The sequence below is a fragment of the Callorhinus ursinus genome, unplaced genomic scaffold (assembly GCF_003265705.2).
Source record: "Callorhinus ursinus isolate GAN/ISIS: 27379988/994484 unplaced genomic scaffold, GSC_fseal_2.0 scaffold87, whole genome shotgun sequence".
Classification (NCBI taxonomy): Eukaryota; Metazoa; Chordata; class Mammalia; order Carnivora; family Otariidae; genus Callorhinus; species Callorhinus ursinus.
The window spans coordinates 1,264,256-1,277,206 of NW_027397149.1; the positions used below are offsets into that span (position 1 = coordinate 1,264,256).

At 57.5% G+C, this 12,951-nt stretch overlaps 2 protein-coding genes across 2 annotated transcripts; one reads left to right on the forward strand and one right to left on the reverse strand.

The window, feature by feature from the left end:
• The first annotated feature begins 575 nt into the window (after nt 1–575).
• On the forward strand, nt 576–8,162 carry PPP4C (protein phosphatase 4 catalytic subunit). The gene is made up of 9 exons (XM_025853943.2): nt 576–692; nt 924–1,086; nt 4,664–4,715; nt 5,306–5,356; nt 5,573–5,674; nt 6,240–6,413; nt 6,504–6,630; nt 7,433–7,622; nt 7,709–8,162. The coding sequence occupies exons 2-9, from the start codon at nt 989–991 to the stop codon at nt 7,836–7,838; spliced, it is 924 nt and encodes a 307-aa protein (XP_025709728.1). The 5' UTR covers nt 576–692; nt 924–988; the 3' UTR covers nt 7,839–8,162.
• A 319-nt stretch (nt 8,163–8,481) lies between these two features.
• TBX6 (T-box transcription factor 6) lies at nt 8,482–12,922 on the reverse strand. The gene is made up of 8 exons (XM_025853944.2): nt 12,598–12,922; nt 12,280–12,514; nt 11,055–11,322; nt 10,823–10,969; nt 10,670–10,740; nt 9,517–9,590; nt 9,249–9,432; nt 8,482–9,163 (listed from the first exon to the last, which is right to left on the reverse strand). The coding sequence occupies exons 1-8, from the start codon at nt 12,713–12,715 to the stop codon at nt 8,950–8,952; spliced, it is 1,311 nt and encodes a 436-aa protein (XP_025709729.1). The 5' UTR covers nt 12,716–12,922; the 3' UTR covers nt 8,482–8,949.
• Between the last annotated feature and the right edge of the window lie 29 nt (nt 12,923–12,951).

Sequence of the window (12,951 nt, forward strand, 5' to 3'; positions counted from 1 at the left end):
TTCCTTAAAAAAAAGGAATACAACTTGGCAGACAAGAGGAAGCAACTGAGGGATGTCGGGGACTCTTCTGGAATCAGGGAGGTCACGTTGACTGAGATGTAAGCTAGGTGTGAGCAAGGTGGCCTCCTTTTCTGCCTCTCACTTCAGAGGTCCTCTATGGCAGAGAGTTCTCCGGGGCCGTGGAAAGAGATTTGGACAGGATTCCTCCGTCCACTGAACACATATTTAGGTATGCCTACTGTGCCCGGCCGTGTTCTAAGCACTGGGGCTTCAAGGGTGACCCTCAGGGACTATAATGGGGGAGGCCGACGCACACATAAAATCAAAGCGTGCAACGAAGTTACAAGCGGAGCCGTAGCTCAGCTTGCTTCCCTCACTGAGACCCGAGGGGAGCGGACTGAGGTGTCCAACGGCCCGACCAGCACCGGCCCGCAGGCCCCGGTCACCCCCGCCCACAAGCTGCGGACATCCGGTTCCGTCGCTCATTTCCATTCTTAGCTCGAGAGGTGGGGTTAGGGGCGCGGCGCGGGAGGGGGAGGGTGTGTATGACGCCACATCCGGCGCGCGGCGGAACTGGTCCCTCTTTGCTTCCGCGGCGGGGCCGGAAGTAGAAGCGGCGGTGGCGGCGGCCCAAAGCGTAGGGAAGGAGGAAGGCAGGGAGCCTAGGAGCGGGAGCCGGAGTCGCGGCGGCGGTAATAGTCTGAGACCCCTCTAGGCCACCGTCCCGAGCGCGGGACCGCGGGGTTCGACGGGAGTTAGCGGGGAGCGGCCAGGGCCGTGGGACTTTGGGGGTCCCGGGGCCGATGTGAGGGGAGGCGAGGGTGGGGGGGCCGGGCCAGCTTCAGGATGGAGTTGCCTCCCTGCCTCCCCCCGGCGCCCCCTACGGACATTCTCATCCACGGGCTCGTCTTCGCCTTTCTCAGGAGACCCCTGTGCGGTGCGGAGGGGGCGACGGCCCCGGCTCTGACCCGCGCCGGGGGGGTGGGCCATGGCGGAGATCAGCGACCTGGACCGGCAGATCGAGCAACTGCGGCGCTGCGAGCTCATCAAAGAGAGCGAAGTCAAGGCCCTGTGCGCTAAGGCCAGGTGAGCCGGGTGGCCCCGCTGCCCAGGGGTTCCGACCTGGGGCAGACCCAGCTGAGAACTTGGGGCCTGGCTTATCCTGGAATCTTTCCCAGAGAGACGCAGACTAGGGCCGCTTCCCTCGAGGAGCAACCAGCCTGTTGGGAGAAGACAGACCTGGAGAAAGATACTTAAAAGTATTAGGTGATGTGTTTTCAGTGGCGTTAGAGAGTTATAAAAAGTACTTAGGAAGCTCAGGGAGACCACCCTACTTGTCGGGGGAGCAGAGGTTTCTTGGAGGAACTGAACTTTGGGGATAGGCCTTGAAGAATAAGATGATAAAAGGGGGTGTCCACAGAAATTCAAGGCAGGAAAGCTAAAGACGCTGTAGTTTATGAAATTCTTTTTAATTCTAAGAACAACCCCTAAAGGCGGGTGGTATTGTCCCCATTTTGCAGGTGAGGACTCTTTTATGTTCAGAGTCAACCAGCAAGTAAGGGATGGAGTCTGAAGCCAGAGCTCCATGTCCTGTCTCTTTTCAGGCCTTAATGCAAGATGGTGGAGTTGGATCACCTCGTGTTCAGTGTGAAATGGTAGCAAATAAGCCAGAGTAGAATTAAATCTGACTGAAGGGAGGCCCGTGGGAAGTAGGATGATGTGGTGGTTAAGAGCTCCGGCTTTGGAATGTGATGATTCTAGGTTGGAATGTGAACCCTGCCACTTAACTGGCTGTGTTGGTGATCTCGAGGTTTCTGCACAGTGTCTTCATTTGTATAGTGGGAATAATAGTATTTAAGAAGATGGTGTGAAGAACCAGTAAAGTGGTGCTTGGGATGAGCTTAGCATAGTGCCTTGGTACAATGTAAGTGCTCAGCAGTCTTTAGGTGTTACTGTTAGGACTGGGTAGGAAGAGGACATTGCCGGTAAGGACTGACGTCACCAGAGAAGGCCTCTAAGAGAAAGTGGCCTTGAAAGATGAAACTAATTTGGAGAGCTGATGGGAGCAGGGCCAGGGAGGAAGGACATTTCCAGTAGGATGAGAGCAGGAGTAGAGGCTCTGAGATGTGTGGGCACCAGTGAGGAGACCACTTACCTGCCTCCCCCGAGGTACAGTTTCCCATCCAAGTACTAACCAGGCCCGACCCTGCTTAGCTTCCGAGATCAGACGAGATCGAGCGCGTTCAGGGTGGTATGGTCGTAGACCCCCGAGGTACAGTTTGTGGCTTGCACCACGCTGGAGATTATGAGGAAAGAGCCAGCAGAATGACCATACATTTGCTGAACAACAGGCCCACTATTATACAATAGGCCTTGTACTGACAAGCAATTTCTGTCTTCTCCACAGCAGTCTTGTGAGGTTGGAACTATTTGCTACTTTTGACATGACTCCTAGAGGCCTCTTGACTGAGGTCACCCAGAGAGAAAGTGGCAGAGCTGGGTTCTGAACTTGTGGCTTTCAGCCTCTTGCTTGGCTCTACCTCAGACAGACCCACAGCGGCCAGACCAGGCCTGTTTGACAAACAGGCAAGGCCTCGTTTTAAATGCATGTCTGTGCCTCTGTGTTTTGCCAGCTAAAGAAAATTTCCCTGACTGGACCAGTCCCAAGGTGTTTTTAGTCATCCCTGTTCTCTCGGTTTTGAGTGGCATTTTTAGAAACTTAAACCAATTGTTGCTTGGCACCATTTTTTTTTTTTTTCCTGTAAGACTCATCCTGCCCCAAGGGCCTGAATTGATTTGGTGGTGATGGTAGCTAGTTCTTGCTTCTAGAGATCTAGCCTCTGCTCTTTCTCTATATATCAGCATAGTAAGAGAGCAGAGGGTTTGTTTTTTGTTGTTTTTTTTTTTTTAAGATTTTATTTATTTATTTGAGAGAGTGAAACAGAGAGAACACGAGCAGGGGGAGAGGGAGAAGTGCTCCCCACTGAGCAGGGAGCCCGATTGCGGGGCTCGATCCCAGGACCCTGAGATCATAACTTGAGCTGAAGGCAGACGCTTAACCAACTGAGCCGCCCAGACGCCCCAGAGCGGGGGGGTTTGAATCAGGTGGTCTTCAGTATGAATTCCAGCTTTGTCACCTATAAACAGTGTAACCCTGGTCAAGTCACTCTACCTCTCGAAGACTTTGATGTCATTATGGAGCTCAAATGGGATTCTGCATATGTAGGGACAGGGACTGGGACTTCGACTTCGGCAGGCACTTCCTAAAGGTGGCATTTGTTGGCGGAAGTAAGGGTGGGCCGGTGTGAGCCCTGAGAGTGCGGATGATGTGCTGGGAGTGACAGAGCTGGGGTCGGAGGCTGGCCCTTGTTCCCAGACCCTGCTGGGCCCTGCCAGCACTGGGTGGGGGGCGTTAGACCCGGAATCTGTGGGTGAAGCCGGCACGAATTCTTAGGGGATTGGGCTCCTGAGTTCCACTTCTTTCACTCTCCAGCTTTGTGACCTTGATCCTGCCCTTTTTTTCTCTAAGCTTCGGTTTCTCTGTCAGATGAGGATGCAAAGAACCTCCCTGGGTCAGCTGGGAAGGTCATCACAAGCAGTTGATGTGGAAGGTTGTTGGACACAAGGTGCAGTCCCAGTGGGAGGGCCTGGTTGCCAATGGGCCCTCAGACCCCTGCCAGGGCCTCTTTTCATTCTCACAAAGCCAAGCAAGCACACTTCCCTCCAGCCTTTGTCAGAGAGAGTGCTCTCAGGGACATAGGTAAAACCACGAGTTCTCTGAACTCAGGAAGCTCCTAGTCTCCAAGCAGGAGGCTGGCAGAAAAAGGTAGGCGAGTGCCCAGGGCCCTCCCACACCAGAGCAGCTTGATAAAGGCGTCAGACCCCAGAGCCAGGCCTCTTGGTTCAAGTCCCCCCTGTAGGACTGCGGCCAGTTTATTCATCTGAGCGGTGGGCGGCGTCACAGTACCTGCCTTTGGGGTTGGCTCTTCGGTTGTGTCATTGATGCAAGGCTCTTACTACGGTCCTGGGGCACGGCGTGACCTGGAGTGGTCACTGCTGCTGTCATCAAGGTTGAAATCTCGAAGCGTGGCACCTCTTCCATTGACTGTAATCGACCAAGTGGTTTTATGTCACGTACCCTCAAATAGCAATAGACTCCACTGCAGGGAGAAATGAAAGAACAAAGTTGTCACTCCCTCTAAATAAGGAAAAAGCACAGCGCAGCACTTTGACGGTGTGTCTGATGACTGGGTGCCTTTGGATGGTCTGGGCGAGGCCTCCGTGATGGGCAGAGGGACTGTAAGCTCAACGGGGGACACGGTCTCAGAGCGCTCCAGGCCGAGGGAGCAGCGTGAGCCGAGGGCTCTGTGCGGAGAGGAGGTCTGTTTTCTGGAATAAGCCCTGGATGTGTGACAGAGGGCAGCAGGGAGGGTCAAGGCTCGGAAGGCCACTGCCTCCTTGGAAGGGCTTTAAATGCAGTTAAGAGTTGGGGCTCTGGCCTGTTGGCCTTGGGGAAGCCCCGTCAGCCCATCCTGGGGATCTTGCACACCTCACTCCTGCCCCCTAGAGATTCAAGGGGTACCTCATATCCTCCCCTCAAAAAGATGTGGAATTGGGCTGGGCTGGCCTGGCTGTGGTGACCCTGGTTTTCTCCTGTCTCCAGAGAGATCTTGGTAGAGGAGAGCAACGTACAGAGGGTGGACTCGCCGGTCACAGTGAGTACCGTCTGTCCTTTCAGAGCCTAGCTTGGGCTTTTAGGCACATGGGCATTCCCCTTAATCTTGGGGACTGCCAAGGTCTCCCCCTCTTCCCTGAGAGCCCAGAAAGCCCCGTGTATCTGCTCCCTCTCCTAGCTTCAAGGGAGCCTTGCTGTACCAAATGGATGTTATGGGAAGGCTCTTTTGATTTGTTGGGGGGATGCTCTTGGCCAGAGCAGAAGGCCTCTTAATATGGTGAGTGATTCTACTCCACACGTTCCTGTGCATTCTGTTATTAGTAGCTTTCTTCTGGGTTCTTTGAGGGGAACAGGGAGAGGAGGGGCCAGGTCCTCCAGAAGCTACAGGTCTAGCTGGAAAGACCTGGCTCTAGCTCTTCCACCCAGAATAGTTGGCACTCTGTGTGGGATGGGGTGTGATTCCAGACCAGGCGAAGCTGGGGTAGGAGAGTAGATTTTTGGCCCTGAGGAGTAGAGACTTCGCCAGGAGTGGTAAGGCGCTCTTGAAGCAGTGGGTGTTGTGAAGGCTGGTCCCTGGGAGCAGAGCTCTCAGACTGCCTGAGTTCCCACCCGCCTCTCCTCACTTCCCAGGTGTGCGGCGACATCCATGGACAGTTCTATGACCTCAAGGAGCTGTTCAGAGTAAGTGTGTGGAGACTTGGGGACAGGGGACCTGGGGGCTGACTGGAAGACCCCTCTCATTGAGAATGGAAGCTTTGAACTTGGTGCGTGGAGTGTGGGTGAGAGGCCTCTAGTTAGGTGGGCCCTCCGAAAGATGGGCTGCCACTTGACTGGCAAATGGGCTGCCATGGTAGGGGACATTTTGGGACCAAGCAGAATCATCTTCCCCCGCCGCAGGTGGGTGGCGACGTCCCTGAGACCAACTACCTCTTCATGGGGGATTTTGTGGATCGCGGTTTCTACAGCGTCGAAACGTTCCTCCTGCTGCTGGCACTTAAGGTGGGAACCCGGGCTCCGGGTGCCCGCAGCTGGGCCCTCAGACCTGAGCTGTCTGTGTCCTTTCCGCCCGCTCTCCTGCCTCATCCGCCTCCCGCTCTGAGCTGTGCTGCTGGGGTGCAGCTTGCTAGGGGGTGGGCAGAGCCGCTCTCCTCGGCTCAGGGGCGTCTGATGGGGCCCCTGGAGGAGGAGTCGGAGGTGCACGTTGGAGGGGAGGGAAGAGAGGCCCCCCCACTCCCGCCGCCGCCATGTTCAGAAAGTGGCAGGGCATTGAGTTCGCCTAGGTCCAGTATCCATTGGTGGGCGAGATGACAGGGCGCCTGGGGGTCTGGGGAAGGACTTGGTGGTGAATGAGTAAGTGTGTGGTTGATGGAGAGGGGTCAGCCTCAAATCCCCCAGAGGAGGGGCTGGGGCCCACGCGCTGGATGCAGCAGGATTCAGGCATGAGATGACAGGATTTGGCGTGGGGGTGGGGCTGACACCTGTGAGGAGGTCTGGGAGGGGTGGGTGAGGTGACGACGGAGAGACAGAGCCCAGACCCCAGCCCCGTGTGCGTGGCTGCCCGCAGGTTCGCTATCCTGACCGCATCACCCTGATCCGGGGCAACCATGAGAGCCGCCAGATCACCCAGGTCTATGGCTTCTACGACGAGTGTCTGCGCAAATACGGCTCGGTGACCGTGTGGCGCTACTGCACTGAGATCTTTGACTACCTCAGCCTGTCGGCCATCATCGATGGCAAGGTAGGCCGGCCACTGGGCCCTGCAGGGATGGCATGGGTGGGAGAGACGCGGTGCCCAGCTTGCCTTTGCTCCTTTCTTGTCTCCCTGTAGATCTTCTGCGTGCACGGGGGCCTCTCCCCCTCTATCCAGACCCTGGACCAGATCCGAACGATTGACCGAAAGCAAGAGGTGCCCCACGATGGGCCCATGTGTGACCTGCTCTGGTCTGACCCCGAAGGTGAGGGCGGGTGAGCGGGTAGGGGCAGGCGGGCTCTCCCCTTCATTTGGCAGGAGACTGAGGGGCTCCTGTGGTAAAAGGGACAGTTAAAGGTTGAAGTGTGGAAGGGACAGTTGGGCCAGGCGGTGGGGAAGAGCAGAGCGGGGCTGGTCTCCACCGGCACCCTCGGTGAGGAGGTGCGTTGAGCTTGGAGAGGGGTTGGGCATGTGTATCATCGCTCAGAGGCTTGTTTGGGACAAAACCATCTGTGCCCTCAGTGTGAAGGACCTTCTGCAGAGGGTAGACTCCCAGAATGCTGGCCCCATGAGGATCCCTCCTTTTGTGGGGTTCCCCAGCTCGTCTGGAGCAGAGCCAGGATTGAAAGCCGAGTCTCCCAAATACCCGTCCAGAGCTCCTTCTGTGATAACACAGCCTCCGCTCAGTCACTGCCCTGCCCAGCTGCCTGGCTGCCCCTCCCAGGGTGGCCGGGACAGCCCTCTTCACACGTGCTGGACCCACGGGGTCATGATCAGCACCTCCTTTCGCTTTCGGGTACACCTGTTTGGCCAGTAAATCACATGGTCACTGAGGACGGGGCAGCTCCAGCTCTCAGAAAATGCTCCCTCCCTTGGAGCTTCTCTGCTCCAGCATTTGCTGTCCTGTCTCCAGGATTCCCCAGAACACACTCGGGCCCCGGGCTCTTGCCCCATGGGCCTGACTGGGAGAAAGAAATAGGGTGTTCTCTTTCGAAGGGCAGTGGGCACCAGAGAAGCCTTGAGGACACCCTGCCCCCCCCCCCGATCCCTACCTTCCTTTGCCTCAGACACAACAGGCTGGGGCGTGAGCCCCCGCGGGGCTGGCTACCTGTTTGGCAGTGACGTGGTGGCCCAGTTCAATGCGGCCAACGACATTGACATGATCTGCCGTGCCCACCAACTGGTGATGGAAGGTTACAAGTGGCACTTCAATGAGACTGTGCTCACTGTGTGGTCGGCACCCAACTATTGCTACCGGTGAGCTGCCTGGGCCAGGAGGTCGAGGTGGGGGCGGGGAGCCCTGCTGACCCACTCCTCTGACGCTGCCGTCCTCCTGCTCGCAGCTGTGGGAACGTGGCAGCCATCTTGGAGCTGGATGAGCATCTCCAGAAAGATTTCATCATCTTCGAGGCTGCTCCCCAGGAGACCCGGGGCATCCCTTCCAAGAAGCCCGTGGCCGATTACTTCCTGTGATCCCTCCAGCCCCTGCCCCTCCCAGCTTCTCTGGCCCTCGGACCACTGTGACTCTGCTCCCGTCTCCCTACGGAGGCTGGGCATCCGGGGGTGGGGGGCCGTCTGGGCTCTGCTCTCCCCCCAAAGAGGGCACTGTGAGGGTGAGGACTTTCTCTGGAGAGGCTCGGAGCCTCAGCTCCATGCTCCTCTCCTTTCTCCCCACTTGAACCATGGAGTTTCCAATAATTTTTTGGTTTTCTTTTTTCCTTTTTTTTTTTTTTTTTTTTTTTTAGATAAAAAATTTTGAGAGAGAAAAAAAAATTCTAATAAAAGGAGAAAAATGGTCTTTGGGTTTGTGTCAGACTTGATTGATAATGAGCAGCGCCGCCGGCCTGGGACCTGGGAGTTGCGCAGAGCACCTTGACTGCCCCGGAGCCTCCTGGTCTATGTCCAGTGACAGTGACTGTTCCCAGAAGGCTTGCCACGGGCTAGGTAGAGGGCTGGGTTCTCAGAAGCAGCCTTATTTAATTCTCAAAACAAGTGAGTGTCAGGACATTCAGATTTCCCCATTACCCTGAAAAGGAAGTAGCCCCAGAGCCGTTGATTTACCTGCACGAGCTCAAGCAGCTGGAAAGTGGCAAGTCGAAATCGGGGCCCAGGTCTCCCCACAAAACCTTCACTGGCCCGGCCCTGCCCAGGGCTAAGCAGCATTAGCCGACGTTTCTAAAGCACTGAGATCTTTTTAAGTTTTATTAACAAAAATACTCTGGTCCTGAGAACAGACTGGTGTGGCCTGCACTGGGGCAAGGGGGTAGAACTTGCGGAGCCCGAGGGTGAGGCCCAGGAGGTGGGAGTGCTGGGCAGTGGCCCCATTTGGCCAGGCAGAGCCTCCCTGCATTCACACGGAGGTGAGAGCCTGGAAGGGGAAACTGGCCCCAGCAGGACTCCCAGCAGCTTAGCCAGGGCTTTGAAGCCGGGGTGGGTGGGAGTGAAATCAAAGTGTGAAGTGGGGTGGTGGGGGAGGCCCCAGGCAGCCATTTGGTGTGGGGGATGGGGCCAGCAGGCCTGGGGGAAGGGCAGCGGAGGCCTGTGATGGAAGACAGGGAGGGAGGCGGAGGGGCCCAGTGAGAGCTCAGTACATTGGTTTGGAGCCCACATCCAGGTAAGCCCCAGGGCCGGGGTAGGCAAGGGGGAAGGGGCCCCCCTGGAGGAAGTGCGAGGCGAAGGGTGCCGGGGGTGCAGCCCCTGGGTATCCTGAGCCCCCCGGACCAGGCTGCAGCTCCAGGAACGCAGCCGAGTAGGGGGCCGGACGCCCTGAGTCTGGAGCCTCAGGGAAGCTGGGGTTCCTGAAGGAGAGAGAGGTGTCAGAACAGGGGAGAGGGACCCCCCCCAACCTTGAACAGCCCAGCTCTGCGCCTTTGTCCCACTCGCCTGGTTGGAAGGTGACTGGGGGCCCCATGAAAAGCCGCCGGGTGCAGAAGGTAGGCTTGGGCGCTGGAGCCACCACACGGAGGAGCTGGGGCTGGGGCAGCTTCGCGGGGGGCCTGGGCCTGCTCTGCATCCGGCTCGCGGACATCCCCACCCAGCGTGGAATCGCAGGGACCGCCTGGTGCATCTGGGGAGACGGAGGGGACAGGCTGGGCTAAGGAGGACTGGCAACCTGAGCACTGGCCCCCGTCACTACTGAGACTACGCTCACCTCCACTCCCATAGGCCTCTGCGGCTACCGGCTCTGGGCCCCGCAGTTTCCTCTTCACACGGGCATCTCGCTCCCTGGAGAACAGTGACAATGATGATGATGGTGACGGTGATGATGATGGTGATGATGATGGTAATAACAGCACTTGCCAGGTGCCAGGCATTTCACCCTCCCAGGGACCCTGTCGGGTAGGTGCCATTATTATACCCATTTTACAGATGAAGGAACTGAAGGCCAGAGAATTAAGTGACTAGAAAGCGGCGGAGCTGGGCTCAATTTCTCCCTTAAAACTTTCCAATGCTTTCCTATTGCATGTATTGCATTTGGGAAACTGCTTCCCAAGCTAGAAGGCCAGGGCACGGTCTGAACCCAGCTCATCCCGCCTGGCTTGCCAAGCCGTCATTAGCTATCTTGCGCCGGACTCGGGAATCCTCTTCTGTCTGCCCCTGCTCCCCTGTTTAGCTCATCCTTGTCTCAGTTCCCGTTCTTGTCTCACTTCCTCAAGGAAGTCCTCCCGACCTCCCACAGCACGACACAACCTCCCTCATGACATCTGTCCACAGTTTACATTTGTTCGGGTGACCCTTTGATTAATGGCTGCCTGACTGTACTTGCCTTGAGAGAGCCAGAGTCCCCAATAAACCTTTACTGTCCAACGTAACGTGGCTTCCCTTCGCCTCTGACTTGCCGCTTCCACTCCAGGCACACCACAGGTGCCATCCTCCCTCAGGGCCGTCGCATAGGCTGTTCCCGCTTCTTTGTCCCGCTTTTCCTCAGATACCCACTATACGTCCTTCAGGACTTGTCCAGGCCTCTAATCTAATACATACCTCACTCCGATCCTTCCTATCTTCCTTCCTTCCTTCATTTCTTTTCTCTTCAAAACTTATCCCTAACATACTATATTTTACGTATTTCTCTCTGTCTACTTGCCTACTCTGTCCCCTCGAGTATCAGTCCCGTTAGGGCAGGGGCTTTGGTTTTGTTCACTGATGGATCTCCAGCACCTAGAACTGTGCCTGGCACACAGCAGGTGCCAAATAGGAAGCAACGAGTGAATAAATGTCTTTACTTACCACTGTGTTCCTGGCACACCGTGGTCAGCTCACAAACATTTGCTGAATGAACGAGGGAATGAATGAACAATGCCTACCTCTTACAGTTTCTGCCATTCTCCCGGAAGCCCTTGGCAAACGGATTGGCTGCGATCTTCAACTGTGTGATCTGGGGACACACACATCCAGGGTCAAAGCTCCCATGGCCCCGGGGGCAGGGCCCACTGCCGCCCTCAAGCGGGGTCACTTACCCGCGGGTTCTGGTAGGCTGTCACAGAGATGAATGTGGTCTCAGGGAAGCGGAAGGAGGCGACGCCGCCCCAGTGCTGGCTGCAGAGCTGGGCTGCCCGCACCAGGTGTATGCGGGGCTGGTACTTGTGCATGGAGTGCAAGATCAGCTGGGAGAAAAGGACCGAGCTGACTCCCTGCCTGGGGCCCCACCCCCACCCCTCAGCCTGTCCTCCCTGCCGGCCGGGGCCTCACATGGCCGTGGGGGTCCAGGGTGCTGTTGGTGAGCTTGACACGGTGGAAAGACACAGGCTGCCGCATCCAGTGGGCGCCCGTGGCAGGAGAGTCAGGGTGAATGTAGACGCGGTCAGGCAGGCGGGGCTCCGCCTTGCCGCTGGGCTCCCAGCGCCGGCCCTGCCAACGGTAGCGAGCCCCATCCACTGGAACCACATCCAGAAGAAACAGGTAGCGGGCCTCGGGGTCCAGGCCAGTGACTGATACTCGACAAGCAGGGAACATGCGCCTGGACAGGGGAGGGGATGGGAGAGGCCTGGCACTACCCACTGGCCAGGAGTGGGCACAGCGCCGGCAGGGGCCACGGCCACCGCAGGCTCACCCAGCTTTGTCAGAGAAACATCCAGGGAGGTGGAATTAGAATTCAGAGGGCAGGGTCTTCGAGCTGGAGGCTTGTCTCATCCCATTTTACACACGGGAAACAGGACAGACAGGAGATCTGACCAGGGTCACACAGCAGATTAGGAGCAGAGCCCGGACCCCTGACTCCTTAGCCCCTCCAACTCCACTGCAGAAGCGGTGGCGACACACTTCTGTCCCTAAAATCTTGCCAGGGGTCTGCTGCTCCCTACTCTGGTCTCCTCACCTAATCTCCAGCACCAGAGTCTACACCGCTGGCCAAACCTGCTTCAGGAAAAAAAAATGTCCTGCCTGCATCGAGGCAGAGGACTTAGCATGCTCGGGCCCGAGCTCCCGGCCTAGAAAGACACGGGCCACACACTGACCACATCCCTGCCTCCAGGGTGACCCCAGACCTAGTCATATACTGACCCTGATCCCGGCCAGATTTCCCTGAATGCTGGTCACTGGCTGGCCCTTGACCCTAGTCATAGTCTGAACGCTGGCTCCAGCCGCAGGCTGACCCCCGGTCTGGGCCACAAATGAACCTATAACCCAGCCAGACTTTCTGACCCAGACCCAGAATGACATAGGACCCTTGCGATAGGTTGTTCCTTAAATCAGCTACAGATTCCACAGACTGACCCTTGGCCCTTGCCACCGAATGACCCCTGATCCAGCCTTAGAGTAACCCTTGACCCAGGCCACACTTGCACCCTGAACTTAGGCAGAGCTCTAGACCCTCTAGCAACCCCCAAACCTAGCCCCATCACCAGGAACTCTGCCTTTCCCAAAAGACCCCCACCAGGAACACACTGGGCCCTTTGACCCTGGCCCAGCCCCTCACCTCCCGGCTTTGGTGATGATCATCTCTGTTCCCACAGAATTGAACTCTTTCCACAGCTCCCGGTTCTCCAGGCTCAGGCTGACTCCGGGGAGCGAGTGAAGGGCTTCTGGGGCTGGGGGGGCCGGCTCAGTGCCCAGGGCTGGGGGCAGCGGGGGCAAGGGTGGGGGAGCGGCCAGGGTGCAGGGAGCAGCCTCAATCCCGGAGAGGAAGCAATCCAACTTGGGAGTGTCCAGATCTGGAGATGGGGGCAGAATGAGGAGCCAGTAGAGGGCCACAGCCCCCCACGGTCCCTACACAGGAGCTGATCCCCATGCTCACCAGGGTAGCGGTAGCCCTCTGCCAGGGCAGGCGGGAAGCTGGAATCTGTCCCCGGCTGGGGGGGCCCAAGGCGGTAGCCTGTCCCCAGGGAGGAGTACAACTCTCGTGGATGGTACATGGATGGAGTAGTCCTGTCTGGCCTCAGGTCACGCTGCCTAGAGTCAGTCCCCCGGTGCTGAGAGATGCCCCCTTTATAGCTCACAGCTCAGCCCCTTCCAGACCCAGGATCACAGCCCCTCCCCTATTTGGGGCCCTGGAGTTGGGCTGGGGTGGAGACCCCTGGGGCCTGGAAGGGGTCCAAGAGGGGGCCGGATACCTGGGTACCCTCCCCTTCTCTCCCCCCCCACCCCAGGC

What these genes read in the sequence shown, in the direction of transcription:
- PPP4C (XM_025853943.2), top strand. Translation starts at nt 989, where the DNA reads ATGGCGGAGATCAGCGACCTGGACCGGCAGATCGAGCAACTGCGGCGC. An exon ending in GCCCTGTGCGCTAAGGCCAG is followed by an intron (nt 1,087 to 4,663) that starts GTGAGCCGGGTG and finishes TCCTGTCTCCAG; the next exon opens with AGAGATCTTGGTAGAGGAGA. An exon ending in CGGCCATCATCGATGGCAAG is followed by an intron (nt 6,414 to 6,503) that starts GTAGGCCGGCCA and finishes GTCTCCCTGTAG; the next exon opens with ATCTTCTGCGTGCACGGGGG.
- TBX6 (XM_025853944.2), bottom strand. Translation starts at nt 12,715, where the DNA reads ATGTACCATCCACGAGAGTTGTACTCCTCCCTGGGGACAGGCTACCGC. An exon ending in CAGCCTACCAGAACCCGCGG is followed by an intron (nt 10,741 to 10,822) that starts GTAAGTGACCCC and finishes GTGTGTCCCCAG; the next exon opens with ATCACACAGTTGAAGATCGC. An exon ending in AATGGCAGAAACTGTAAGAG is followed by an intron (nt 9,591 to 10,669) that starts GTAGGCATTGTT and finishes ACTGTTCTCCAG; the next exon opens with GGAGCGAGATGCCCGTGTGA.